Consider the following 14,540-nt stretch of genomic DNA (forward strand, 5'->3'; position numbering starts at 1 on the left):
CCCCCACCTCACCCTAGTTCCAAACTTCCAGCTCAGCACTGTCCCCATGACTTGTCCTCTCTGCCTCTCTTTTCCACCTATCCACTCCACCCTCCTCCCTGACCTATCATCTTCATCCCCTCCCCCACTCACCTATTGTATTCTATGCTACTTTCTCCCCACCCCCACCCTCCTCTAGCTTATCTCTCCACCCTTCAGGCTCTCTGCCTTTATTCCTGATGAAGGGCTTTTGCCCGAAACGTCGATTTTACTGCTCCTCGGATGCTGCCTGAACTGCTGTGCTCTTCCAGCACCACTAATCCAGAATTCTTAAATTACTACATAACTGCTGCTTTTTCTTGTGTACTAATAATGTGATTTTTTTATTATTGCTGTTATTCGGAATATAAATGTGCATCCACCTTCATCAATGTACCAGTATCTTTCAATGAGGACCCAGGATTCTTCCAATTAGAACCTGCACGTTTTTGCTTTGAAAGCCATGCCTGACCCCAGCTACAAATGAAAGGAGCTGGAAACTATGTTTGTTGCTCAATGAAAAGAAACTTATTTTCTCATATTTGCTAACATTGAGCAGTGTCATTTACTCACCTGTAATCCACCATTAATGGACTCACCAAACCATAAGTATCCATTCTTATCGTCATTCTTTTTGCTCCACCAGGTTTTGCGTGGTATTTCAGGTGGATCCGCAAGAATACAGGTCTCACCAGTGTCCATATTGCAGTATATTTTAATAGCATCCTCAACACAACCCTGGTTTGGATCAATCCAATACTCCCCTGTAAAATACATTCACATTCAAGTATTCAAGTATTTACAGAACAAATTTGATTATCCAAATGAGATGGACGGGAATATTTTGTTCGTAAAACTGATTGTTTGGATAACTGATCTGATTGTAAACAAGCGGAAATTTATGAGTGTCAGTTATCCAAACATTTCAGTTATCCGGTAATGCACGCCATAATACCGTTTAAATAATAACTGAATGCTGAGTTGCCTAATGCCATTTTTACGGGACCTTGAGATCTTGTTCGGATAATCTGAAATTCAGATAGTTGATGTTTGGATAATTGAGGTTGTACTGTATAGGTAATCATCATTATTTTAACATGCCTGTTAACACTTCCCTGTTTAAAGTCTGGTTGAAGATTTGTAGCTCGGGTGTCCGTTGTTGTGGTTCTGTTCGCCGAGCTGGAAGTTTTTGCTGCAAACGTTTCGTTCCCTGGCTAGGGAACATCATCAGTGCTGTTGGAGCCTCCTGTGAACCCATATACAAACCACTACAGCTGAAACTGACACCCGGAAGCGGCAAGAACATCCATCAACAGACACATCGACCTGGACCCCACATACAAACTACTACAGCTGAAACTGACACCCGGAAGCGGCAAGAACAAACCACTATAAATACCGGAAGAAACATCAAAGCAGTGCTTCACAGGAGGCTCCAACAGCACTGATGATGTTCCCTAGCCAGGGAACGAAACATTTGCAGCAAAAACTTCCAGTTCGGCGAACAGAACCACAACAACTTCCCTGTTGTTAAATATGTTCATATATCCCATTCCAAAACTTGGAAAAGAAAAGGTCCGTTGTCTAAAAAAGATTTCCTCATCTGAGAAGTCTATGTTTAATTGCCTGACCACAGCTTTAACAAATCTAATTTAATTCTCTAAAGCTTGAGACAGATAAAAAATTCCCAAGAAGAACATTTGAAAGCTAATTTGAGAACAACATTACATGGAGTAAGAGGATTTCAGTTTAAGCTATCCTATCCTATTACAAATAATTCACCCCTGATTGTTCAATATCTGTTCACCATCTACAAGACACCAGACAGGAATGTGATAGAATACTCACAACTTACCTGAATGAGTGTAGCTCCAACATGCTGAAGACTATCACTTTAAAAGTTTACTTGTCCTACCATCTGCACAGTTACAGTGCTGCAGGAAGCAATGAAGCAACTTGCCAAGCCTGCTTCAACAGTCCACTTTCCAAAACATGACATCCTCAATATCAAAGGACATGGAAGAAGCACTACCTATAAGTTCCCTTCCAAGTCACACACCATCTTGAATTGAAATTATATCACCGTTCCTTCAATATCACTCGGTCAAAATCCGGCAACTCTCTGAAATAGCACTATGGGTCTACCGCACTACCACATGAACCATAATAGTTCAAGGGAGTGGTTCAACACAATCTTCTTCATGAAACTAGGGCTGGACAATAAGTGCTGGTTTTCTTAGTCACTTTCACATCTCATTAATCATTTTTTTAAAAACAAACAATTTTCATTGGATGGTTCCATTCTCCCAGCAGGTCTGAAACTTTTGGAGTTCATATTTCATTACCTACCTATTGTTATTTTCAGAAAATGGCCTGATTTGAGTTGCCTTTCCCACCAATCGAAGAGGGTCTTTAGAAAGAAGTCATCTTTGAGCTGAGTGCCAGTCTCTTCTTTTTGGAGGTAGGAAAAGGAGGACTCTATAGGAGTCCTTCACAAAAACCTTCCTTGCACTTCTCCTTCTCTCCTTCCAGATGGCCTAAAGAGCCTCCTCTACCTCCTCCCGTTGCAATCTGGTGAGCAGCTAACAGTTCTTTCCTCTTTGTCTCTTTTCCACAGCCTTCCCCAGCAGGAAGTGGACTTATCCCAATTCCATGGGTTAGAACACCCCAGACTTGCATCTCAGATCAGTGAGGGCATTTTTCTCTTGCCCAGCCCTCCCATCTCTTCTAAAACATTTGAGATTAAAAGTCACCTCAATTGTACGGAAGTGAGCATTGCTTTGTTTTGCCGTTCTTTAAACAAGACAGGTTCAGTGCTTCAGAAAGAAATATCTGAATTGCTACAGGAAAGAATGGTTCTTATCCGAATACATACCACTTTTTTTTTCTGGGTGACAGAACAAAAGATCCTGGCATGTTCGAGCTGGGTTCTTTCTGGAACCATCTGGACTGCGCATGGTTTCTAACTGGCTACTGAGAGATTTCAAGGTAGCATCCACTCCCGAATCCTTTGGCATGCTATCAGAGGTCTCGTCAGCATTGAGTATATCCAAGGTATCTGGTTCTATCTCATAATGGCCCAAAATATCCTCATAGGTGGCAGTGGGAGGACCTGGAGGACCTGGAGGACCAGATGGGCCCTCATCACCAGGAGGACCCTGTAAATGGGAAATCAAGGGAGCATTTATGAACTATTAATTAATGTGTAGTTGGTTTACACAGAATGCTATTAGCTTCAAATTTATTAGTACAAATACTACAAGTTTGTTTAGCAATTTTCACAACTTCAAAACATCTTACAATATTACGCAGCTGGTGGATGGCAATGGAACTGCATTCACTATTCACACTTAATGCAGTCGCCAAATTACAAAAAGTTCAAACAGACAGGAAAAAGGGATAAATGTCAATTAGCTCATCAGACTGTTCTTTAAGGAGAACTGTGGGCCCTTATTTATTCATCTGAACAGGTACATTCAGCAATTTAGTATCTCATCCAAATAATAGTACCTGTAACTTTCACAATACTGTACTTAAATAGAGCCTAAGGCATACACTCAGATCCTGGAGGGCAACATGAGCTCCTCTCCTTCTGATTCAAGAAGAGAATACTATATTTGAGTCAACCCGATACTTAAGCCAAGTTCTAATCAACATTTACTACTGGATGATTCAAAGTTACTGCCCCATTCACATACCCAATGCAATCAGAGCTATAAGCAATTTGATGTTGGTCTGTCAGAAAGTGTTAAATTAATGAGACAGTCAAAGTATTCAGAAACATATCAGGCAAAAAGTCAGCATCATTCTAATCATCCATTTTCATTTAACAAATATAAAATCCTGGCTAATGCTGCTTGCAGTCAAACATGATTTATACTAACTACAATTACAGAGAATTTAATGATCAATGCAAGTTCTGGTCTTTGATAGTTGCTTCGTTTCTCCCTGATTTAGTTTCTACGCTATAGTTTAACATAGAAATAGATAAACTAGCACCCGGTTAAAATGGATTGAAGAGATGCATTCCTGAATCATTAAGATTGTATTGGTTTACCTCAGGGCCAGTTTCGCCAACACTGCCACGTGTACCAGGGGGTCCAATAGGCCCGGGGAAACCAATGTGACCCTCTTTTCCAGGAGGACCAACTGGGCCAGGAGGTCCCTAAAACAATACAACATGTTGTAACATTATATGTGCATCCAGGAGCATATATGATCCATATTTCAAAATCAACAAACTGAGACATAATTATCCTAGTTATCATAGGTTTTGGTGACATTCATTTTAAATCTGTGTCCTGTAATCTAAACACAGGAAAATCACTCCTTACTCAGGCAACAATAGTTTGTCAATGTTTCTGAATGGGGATAACTCTGATCAAATCCTGTAAGACTTCAGCCCTAGCTCTCAAAAGACAGTTTCATCAAATGAAAGGAAAACAATATGATCATTTACGGAAACCAGTCTTATTAGGCAACAGAAAAAGAAATTAGGTAGAGTCAGAGTTGAACAGCATGGCAACAGACTCTTTGGTCCAACTCTTTCATGTTGAACAAATATTCGAAACTTATCTATTCCATTTGCCAGCATTTGGCCAATTTCTCTCTAAACTCTTCCTATTCATGAGCCCATCCAGAAGCCTTTTAAAAGTTGTAATTGTACCAGCTTCCACCATCTTCTGTGGTAGCTCATTCCACATATGCATCACCCTCTGCATGACTCAACAAATATTTAAAGAACTACTTATTGATCCATGAAAAGAAACTCAACAGCTTACACCAAGAAACAGGGAATGCAATTTGAAAACGTATATGACATAAAAACACAACTGGTTTCCTGTTATATATCTTGATTTTATCACTTACTTTGATTACTTCATACACATGCTTGACATCATTCATACTAGCTTTTGACAACATTTGAAGAAAGAGGTTTAATAGTACATAAGTATGTACAAATGAACATATTGTTTTCCATCATCTTTTGAGAAAGAGTGTTCAGAAGACTCTCAGCACTCTGTGAGAAAGAAATACCTTTATTGACAACCTCTTATTTTTAAAACCCTGAACCCCAGTTCTAGATTCTCCCACAAGAGAAACATCCTTTCCAGATACAGCCTACTTAGATCCTTCAACATCTTATCTGCTTCAATCAGGGCACCTTTTACTCTTCTATCCTCCTGAGAAATCAAGCCTAGTCTGTCCACCCTTCCTCATAAGAAAATTCACCTTTGCCTGACATTGTACCAGTATCACAAACATTCTCTGAACTGCATTTCCATCCTTCCATACACACTTCTGAAATGGGATAAATGCAGGAAGGTGACACATGCACAAGGGTAAATCTATGTTATTGAGCTGGGTAGAGTTTCAGCAGCCAGAGTTTTGGGCAAAGGAGCTGACACTTCACAGTGAAAGTCACATCCACATGAATCTTCACAGAAGAAAATGGTGCTATACAGCTCGAATGACTACTACTGCACAAGAACGAAGGAAATTCCAAGTCATGGTTTAAAGAGAGTCTCAGATGGAATATTTATGAATTCTGTATTTTAGATTAAACTCGTACATGTTGAATCAATACTTACTCGTGGACCAAATGGCCCTGGAATTCCAGGACCACCCTGCTCACCAGATGGACCCTAATAAGAGAAAATAGAATTGGGTTTGCTTAATTGCTTGATCAGTGTTTTCTGTTTCTGTACTTAATGCTCTGATATTCTGTGCTTATTAATTTAATGGATGGAACATGCTGGTTAGATGCAGATAGAAAGAAAGTATGAAGATATACTTTATCAAGAACACATCTACAAAGCAAGTCAAATATTATGGAGCAAATTAAACTTAGCTATAAATATGGTAAAACCTGCTTTGAAATGGTCTGGAAATAACGATTATTAGGTGTTTAGTTACTTACAGGAGGACCTGGAAGACCCTGTAAACCAGTAAACCCACGATGACCTTTCTGACCTCGTTCACCCTGAATTCCGTTTTCTCCTTTATCACCACGAGGACCTTGAGGACCCTATGGAATTCAATTCAAAATTAGAAAATTTCCTCAGAAAAGCATATTTTGATCCAAACAGAAATTGTTGAAGAAACCTAACGAGTCTGACAATCTCTGGAGAGAGAACAAGCAATGTTGGCATTTTGAGTCTAATGACTCTTCATTGTTTAAAAATAAAAATACGCAAACTAAGTGAAGAAATTTCTGATAGAACGCAGCGGCTTCTTTCTTTTCAAAGCAATTTGCTCCCAAAATTGATCAAATAAATGTTAATAATTGTTCAAATTACAAGCATTTTTTTTCAGCAATCAGTAGAAACATTGCTCTGCAAGCCTCCCTCCCCCTTACAGAAATGTCTCGCCCAGATTGGTAACCACCATGGTGGGTTTCTGTTCACTATACCTGCTTGTGAGCTTCAAGACATTTAAATTCAGTTCTCTTTTTTTTAGGTGCAAACACACTAATAGGCAGGGCAGGGAAATCACAGGCCTGCATGCCATTCCTGGCCTGCAGGCCTGTTCCTAGCCCTGCCACTGAACCAAGCACAATGGCTCCACTCCAACATGTCGCCTCCAACCGGGGCACACTGGCCACCCACCCAACTCCAGCACAGCTGACCCCACAATGACCACAGTGAACTCCGGCCCAATTCCAGCACAGTAAGTAGGCCTTGCCCTTGACTTCCAACCTGAGCATGGCAGACCCACCCATGAACTGAGCACAGCAGACTCCTAAAAGGTCCAGAGTTGATAAAGTGTGGAGCTGGAAAAACACACAGCAGATCAAGCAGGATTAGGAATTGGAGAGTTGACGTTTCGTGTCGAGACCTGATTCTTCATGAGGGTTCCCAACCCAAAATGTGGACTGTCTTGCTCCTCTGATGCTGCCTGACCTGCTGTACTTTTTCCAGCTCCACACTTTATTGACTGACCTTTCAGCATCTGCAGTCCTCACTTCAGGCCTCAGTTATTGGATCCTCATATTCTCCCTGTCCCAGGCCCTGTTAAGAGGCATTTTTCAATGTTTTCACCTATTTTGTTTAAAATTACCAGTAAACTGATCATCAAGGGCGGCACGGTGGCACAGTGGTTAGCACTGCTGCCTCACAGCACCAGAGACCCGGGTTCAATTCCCGACTCAGGCGACTGACTGTGTGGAGTTTGCACTTTCTCCCCGTGTCTGCGTGGGTTTCCTCCGGGTGCTCCGGTTTCCTCCCACAGTCACAAAGATGTGCGGGTCAGGTGAATTGGCCATGCTAAATTGCCCGTAGTGTTAGGTAAGGGGTAAATGTAAGGGTATGGGTGGGTTGCGCTTCGGCGGGTCGGTGTGGACTTGTTGGGCCGAAGGGCCTGTTTCCACACTGTAAGTCTAATCTAAAATTATACCTGAGTAGATTATACCAAAGGAGATTCCGTGCAGTTTTTGCAAACTAATTTTCAGATTTAAAAATCAAGTTACTCAAGTGGTGGTCTAAACTTTGATTAACACAAGCTTATAATTTGTTTAAACAGTACCAATCATACTGCAACACGTAAAAACAAGGAATACGTCTGAGCAAAAACTTAGTTTAAGAATGGTGCTGTAAAGTGATGCCCAGTGGCACTGTTCACAACAGCTTTTATGTTGGAAACTGTAAAATTTGTAGAAGCATAAAAAACAAAAGTGACAAAATTCTGAACACAATTTGCTCCAGATCATTGATTATACCCAAAGTGAACACCTTTTAATATGACTGAGGAAAAATGGAGGGAAAGAAACAAATCTGCTTTTGTTTCTGTTTTAAATTATTCTGTTAGAAATAGCATGCATATACTAATACTCATTCCAAAATATACTTCAAGCTCACTGCTTCTTACAAATGGATTGCTTCTCATGTAAGAGCATATCAAATGTGTAGTGTTACATTTGAGTGATCCTGAAGTACCTACTTATTGCCTGTAGGTGAGTTTTATTTCCACTGTTTTAACAATAGCAAGATCTATTGGTTTTGAATAGGAATATGGCAATTTGAGATGCTTCATGAAACAATTGTATATTCTGCTGCAATTTCAGGGAGTGCTTCAGAATTACATGAAAGCTCAAGGGAATAATTCGTAAATCAAACATATTTGTGTTAAGAAGGTACATATGTTCTTCTGCACCATTTATTTGAGCTAATAGTCCAAACTCCATTTTTGCTGTAATATGTAAATTTTATTAGACTGAAAAATTTCTATTGTTTCAGTAATCAGTCTTTGTTATGCTGTAAGGGACAGTAATAATCTTTGCAAGTTACACCCAACGAGCTGAGCGTAGATTGGCAATGCAGTTTGTATTCTGCCTGATTTTAAATTCTATATAAGTTGGTTGAGAAGAAAGGTGAGCCCAGTAGAACTGTTATTGATTCATAATCAACTCATTTCACAAACTAAAGGCAAAGACCAGATTCGTCAGTCTCTTTGGAAAGAGCTAGACGGTCAATTTGATGATGTCTAATTTGTAGCGATGAATCAATATCCATCAATACAAGAGCAAAATACTGCAGAAATAATAAAAATACAGAAGTCATTAAAACCATCACCAGAGCTGGTTAGAAATGTGGACAAAAAGGAAAGAGTTAATGGTCAAGTTTGATGGAAGATCCTCAACCCCAAATATTGAACTGGATTTTACAGGGAGATTATAGAATGGACCATATTTAACAAAGGCCACTTTGCAGCAGCACCATACTCTTGACTCTAATCTCCTGCACCTGCAGTCCTCACTTTCTCCTAGTTGATTTTAACCGCACTGTGAGTCATCTTCCAAGGATGCCTACCTCTATATCTCTCCAAGGAGAGTGTTGTAGCGAGAACGCTCTACAAAGTTCTCTGAGTCTCTCTCTTTCACTGCAACCCTCAGGTCATCTCCTCTGCCCTAAAGCTCTTCCTCCCCAGCCCCACCCCCCTCCCATTTATCTCTCCACCCCGGAGGCTCCCAGCCTCATTAATGATGAAGGGCTTTTGCCCAAAATGTCGATTTTCTTGCTCCTCGGATGCTGCCTGACCTGCTGTGCTTTTCCAACACCACACTCTCGACTTGCTGTGAGCAGTCTAACCAAGCAGGGAGTTGCATTCCCATCCTCAGTGACAGAAAGTCCTGCTCCCCAGACCTGCTGAGCAAGCTGACTACCTAGTGGCAGCTGTGGTCGTGCGAGAAATCAGTAAAGGGCATGGCCAGGGCTGCCAAGAGATCCTAGGCATGGCCACCAGAGGGTGTTAAGTCCCAGCATATGTTTGGAGCAGGATCCTGAGGTGGGATATGTTTTACAGTGCAGGCAGGTAGACACAAAGTGGGGTAATATTTTGGAGGGTAGTGCCCCTGATATGCCACAAAGAAAAACGTGTGAAAGACACAGACTGTTCTGACTCATCTTGTTAACCTCAAAATGGAGCTCCAGTGTGACCAGTACCTTCACTACCAAGTATAACCGTTTTTATTTTCTGGGGTGCATGGGTGCATGTATACATTCCCCATCCCAAATGATGCGTTCGATTCATCTTGCACCTTTCCAACTAAAAAAAGCAGCCTTCTCACTCTGACCCAGCTGCCACTGCTCAATGCAGACATTTTAACCAACCTGTTCAGACAGGCGGGACTTAAGCCAAGACCTTTGGCTTAAAGATTAGGACACTGCCACTGTGCCACAAAGTCCCTATACTGCCCAGATTATTATGACAATGGAGTAGATTGAGGGACCTAAGCGGGCAATAACTGACCACAACTGGTCTAAGGACACACAGGTTAGTGGGTGTCCTTAGACCAATTATGTATTATGGCACCATGGAGTAGTGGGCAGGAACACAATGGCCTATCCGTCTGACATATTTTACATGGGCCCGCCTCCCTGCCAAAAATACACTGAAAGGGACAGCTGTAAAATCCAGTGAGTTTCTTTCTGAAAAGGTGCTACCAGACATTTTCTGTTCTAATCCATTACACAATACTGCTGTTCCAGAATTGTAACAGTGTGCATGTTGATGGGTTTAATCTACCCATATAGATATTTAACGGTATTGATATATATGTATGACAAAGGCTTTATGGTGAAATCTTCACACAAGATTTATGAACTTAGAAAGAAAAAGCTCTTTGGCCTATAATCTGTGAATTCCAGATTCATATTCTTGTATGTCTAAACATATTTTCATTTTGGAAGGATAGAACGAGTCTTCAGTTTTCATCTATTTATGTACAGAACATATGTAGAGAAATTGTTGGTAGGAAAACTTTAGGTTTAGGACTAGTGTTGATTTCTTTTATGACTTTGGGGAAGACAATGTCTTATAATATACTGGAGTTCAGCTTCTGCATTTGCAGCCAAACATACATAATCTTCATGCTTAGACATTGGTCCTTGTACTGCTTTGGCAAGTCACATAACATTTCCAATATGTACTATCAATCAATACTTTCAATGCATTATGTGTGTTTTATAAATCTCAGTTTTGGATTGGACTTGCATTCGCATTTTCAAAGAGTTTACAATGTAAAGTTGTGAAATCCCTCAGCCAGAAAAAAGAGACTTTCAGCCTATCATTCTAAAACTAATAAAACACAAACAGATAAATGTCATCAGCACACAACTCTACCACCTCATGCTCAACCTCAAACGAAAGTCTCAAATGTGAAATAATTTTTAATCTTGCAATTCTCAGATTTTAATAATTCCTGTATCTCACTTCAGGCAATGGTCTGGGATCTTGGATGGGGGCATGTCTTTGACCAGATAAATTCATACATTACTTCCCTAACTCACTCTGACTATGTTGGCCTTCTCATCTGGCAACAAACTGAGGTCTTTAAGTGGCTAGTTAATGGTCTCATTTCAAAAGCATTATCCAAGCAGTACCAGTGCGTCTGTCACATGGATATGCGTTGGCAGCCTCAGGTGTGGGTGGTGGTTTGAGGGAAGTGGTGGGTCTCTTGTTTAAGTACTCTGTATTTCAGAGAGGGCCTCCCTGGAGCTCAGGGCTGAATGGACCAAGCTTGCATAACTGGGCCCAGTGATCCCAAATGACTAACTTCTCTTCTGGAATCTCCTTCCTGACTACTGCTCCTGGACCTGTTACAGACCCAGGTCTACTCACTGTTCTTTGTGATGCAGCTTGACTGGCAGCTCCTGGAGGAAGATTCTTTGTCTTTTAAGACATAGCAATCCAGCTGACAGGCTTCCAAATATCTGATTCTCACTGAATCCTGTCAGAGCTTCCAGAAATAGCCACAGCAGGGTTTGCCCTGCATTCTTCTAGTGGATGGATGGGTGTGGAGAAAAGTGTACCACCACCACTGGTAAATTTAGCCTATTGTTTTTATTAAGAGTAAAACACACGTTCTTCTAAAAATCTCAAGTGTGATAAGCTTGTGGTCGAATCCGAGATAAACAAATATATTCTGATTGTTATTGAAGATTGCACTCAACTTAAATGCATGCAGTGGTTGGGGAAGTTATTGGGATACATTGACATTTCATGAATCTGGATGAATCTAGATGTCAGCTGCAGCGAATCCAGACATTCATTGTACAAATACTGAATAACAAATTCAACAACTTACTGGTAGTCCACGCCCTCCAGCTCGTCCAGAGGTGCCAATTGGGCCATGAGAACCCTGTGAGGAAAGGAAGAGTTATTGTTACAATGTTAACATTTCATATTCAAGAAGATTGGCATTGCTTCATGGAGGAATACATTTAATGGCAGGGAGATTTTAACAACACAATGAGGTAGTTTTTACTTTAAACACTGGGTGTCACCACCAGTGGTGGTGATAGTCCATCCAATTCTCTATTCTATGTAGGTCACTAGAAAAGAGAGAGTGAATAGTTTTTGTAAAGCAGGTGGGTTGCCAATATCCCTGGCCCCCACCTACCCCAATTACACACTACTCCATACAGTTTTGGCTCTCAGCTAACTATTGTACTCCTAGTGGTTTCTCAGTGTCATTTGCTTTTTACATGCATTTCAAACTACAATTTCAAAACTGTTCACAATACATAAGTTAACTAAACCTATATAATGGCAGCAATTAAGGCAAATTTTGAGTCTAGAAGCAGATGATGTATTTAGGCTCTCATCTGACCCAACCAAAAATATTAATACTCAAATAAAGTCTGGAGTTGTCACATTTTCAGTTTAGTAGCATAACCTTTCAACAAATAAAGATGGAATGCATATATAATAAATAATCTTTATTCTTAAGTATATCGATGGCTCAGCGGTTTACATATACCAGAATCATTCTGTGGCCGGGCCAAGATTTTCATCGACAGTTATTTCCAATTCCAGTTCCACATTGTTCATAAAATTATTTGCATTTCGATACACCTCTGTCAAACATGAGTATTTTTCCTCCTATTGTTTGTGTTATTAAAATAATATAATTATAACGTGGGGTTATGACGCTACTGATATTTTCTTCCATTTAGAACAAAAATAAGGCATTCAATCACGATAGGACAGACTCTTCCTGAATCTTGCTGGGGCTGGTGCTCTTGCCAATAAGTGGGAAAATAAAAAGGGATTTTAAACAGAACAGTGGGGGCAAGGAATCAAATTTAGAATGACATGGAGAATTAAAATGGGAAATGGCAAACCTGCAGTGACAAGAAGGAACAGAGCATTTGAATCTAAGAGCCAACTAATAAATAAGAATTTACAAAGAGAGGAAAAAGATAAATCTATGGGCTCTGAATCTGAAGGCACATAGCATTTGAAACAGAACAGAAGAGCTGATAGTGCAAATACAAATTAACAAGTATAATCTGGTAGCCATTACAGAGACATGGCTGCAAAATGATTTAGATTGAGAGCTGAACTTTGAAATGTACAGGACACTTGGGAATGACAGAAATGTTGGAAAATGTGCAAGGGTGACTCAGAAAAGTAATGATGTTATGAACACATGAGAGAGGAGCTACCCAAGGTATGGAAATAATTTGAGTAGAGGTGAGAAGTGGTAAAGGCAATAAGTCACTTGTGGGGCTGATTTACAGATCCCCTAATTGTACCCATATGTTATGGTGAAGTACAAAGGAAGAAAAAAGAACGATACAGCGATAATCACAGAAAATTTTAATCTGAATATTAACTGTTCTTAGAACTTTTTCATGCTAGTTTCTTGGAGTAGTATTTTCTAGAGCTGACCAGGGAGCAGGCTATTTAACACATGGTATTGAGCAAAGAGATAGGACTAATTAATGATCTTATAATGCAAACACACCTGGGTAGCAATGTCCATAATATGATTAAATCTTACATTCGGGTAGAGGACGAGGGAAGTGTGTCTAAGATTATTACTTTAAATAAAGGCAATTTATGACAACAACTGTGATTGCAAAAGTGAAATTAGATTAAAGGATTAGTCAATAGAAATGCTGAGTCAGGTACTTAAGGGGATATTTCAGAATTTGCTAAATAGATTCATTCAAACAAATGAGAAAAATTCCAAGGGATGGACCCACCATCCATTTTAACAAAAAAAAGTATCAAGCTAAAAGCTAAAGAAGATATTTTTGCAAAGATAGTTCCTTGAAAGTGGAGCCACAGGTAGATAGGGTGGTGAAGAAGATATTTGGCATGTTTGCCTTCATTGGTTAGAACATTGAGTTTTGGAGTTGGGATGTCATGTTGTTGCTATAAAGGACATTAGTGATGCCACTTTTAGAATACTGCATACAATTCTGGTTTCTTTGCTACAGGAAGGATGTTGTTAAATTTGAAAGGGTGTAGAAAATATTTGCAAGGATGTTCCAGGTCTGGAATGTTCGAGGTATAGCGAGAGGCTGATTAGGCTAGGTGTTTTTCCCCTGTAGCATCGAAGGCTGAGGGGTGACCTTATAGAGGTTCATAAAGTTATGAAGGGTGTGGATAGGGTAAATAGAAAGGTTTTTTTTCTCACATGGGGGAGTCCAAAACTAGGGGGCATAAATTTAAGGTGAGAGAGTGAAGACATAAAAAGGACCTGAGAGGTAACGTTTTCAGACAAAGGGTGGTGCATGTGTGGAATGAGCTGCTAGAGGAAATGATGGAGGCAGGTACAATTAAAGCATTTAAAATACATCTGCAAGAATATGAAAAGGAAGGGTTTAGAGAGATAATGGGCCACATGCTGCCAAATGGGATGAGTTGAGATCTGGATGTCTGGTTGTCATGGATAACTGTTGGATTGAAGAGTCTATTTCCATGGTATATGACTCTGCAACAAGTAGCGGGTCGGAAGATTGGACATCGAAACATTGAAAACAGCAAAGAGCGACCAAAAAAAAAAAAGAGGGACAAAAGTATAAGAGAAAGCTAGCCAGAAATATTTTAAAGACCTTTTAGTGAGCATAGGTCCTAGCAAAAGTCAGACAGAAGAATTAATAATGAAAAATTTTAAAACAGGTAGATGAATTGAATAGATAGTTTCCATCTATTTTCACAATAGAGGGTATAAGTAACATCCCAGAAACAGCTATAAATCAGAAAATGGAAGGGAGGAACTCATGAAAATT

The 14,540-nt window shown here is 40.0% G+C and overlaps 1 protein-coding gene across 1 annotated transcript in view; it reads right to left on the reverse strand.

Moving 5' to 3' along the window:
- The window catches only part of col5a2b (collagen, type V, alpha 2b), a 273,958-nt gene that overhangs the window by 12,059 nt on the left and 247,359 nt on the right, over positions 1-14,540 (reverse strand). The window contains exons 47-52 of the mRNA XM_060827360.1: positions 11,603-11,656; positions 5,939-6,046; positions 5,610-5,663; positions 4,076-4,183; positions 2,894-3,176; positions 592-782 (exon numbers count right to left, since the gene is read on the reverse strand). Of these exons, the coding sequence (XP_060683343.1) occupies positions 592-782; positions 2,894-3,176; positions 4,076-4,183; positions 5,610-5,663; positions 5,939-6,046; positions 11,603-11,656 (798 nt within the window). The remainder of the gene's footprint in view (positions 1-591; positions 783-2,893; positions 3,177-4,075; positions 4,184-5,609; positions 5,664-5,938; positions 6,047-11,602; positions 11,657-14,540) is intronic.

The sequence above is a fragment of the Hemiscyllium ocellatum genome, chromosome 7 (assembly GCF_020745735.1).
Source record: "Hemiscyllium ocellatum isolate sHemOce1 chromosome 7, sHemOce1.pat.X.cur, whole genome shotgun sequence".
Classification (NCBI taxonomy): Eukaryota; Metazoa; Chordata; class Chondrichthyes; order Orectolobiformes; family Hemiscylliidae; genus Hemiscyllium; species Hemiscyllium ocellatum.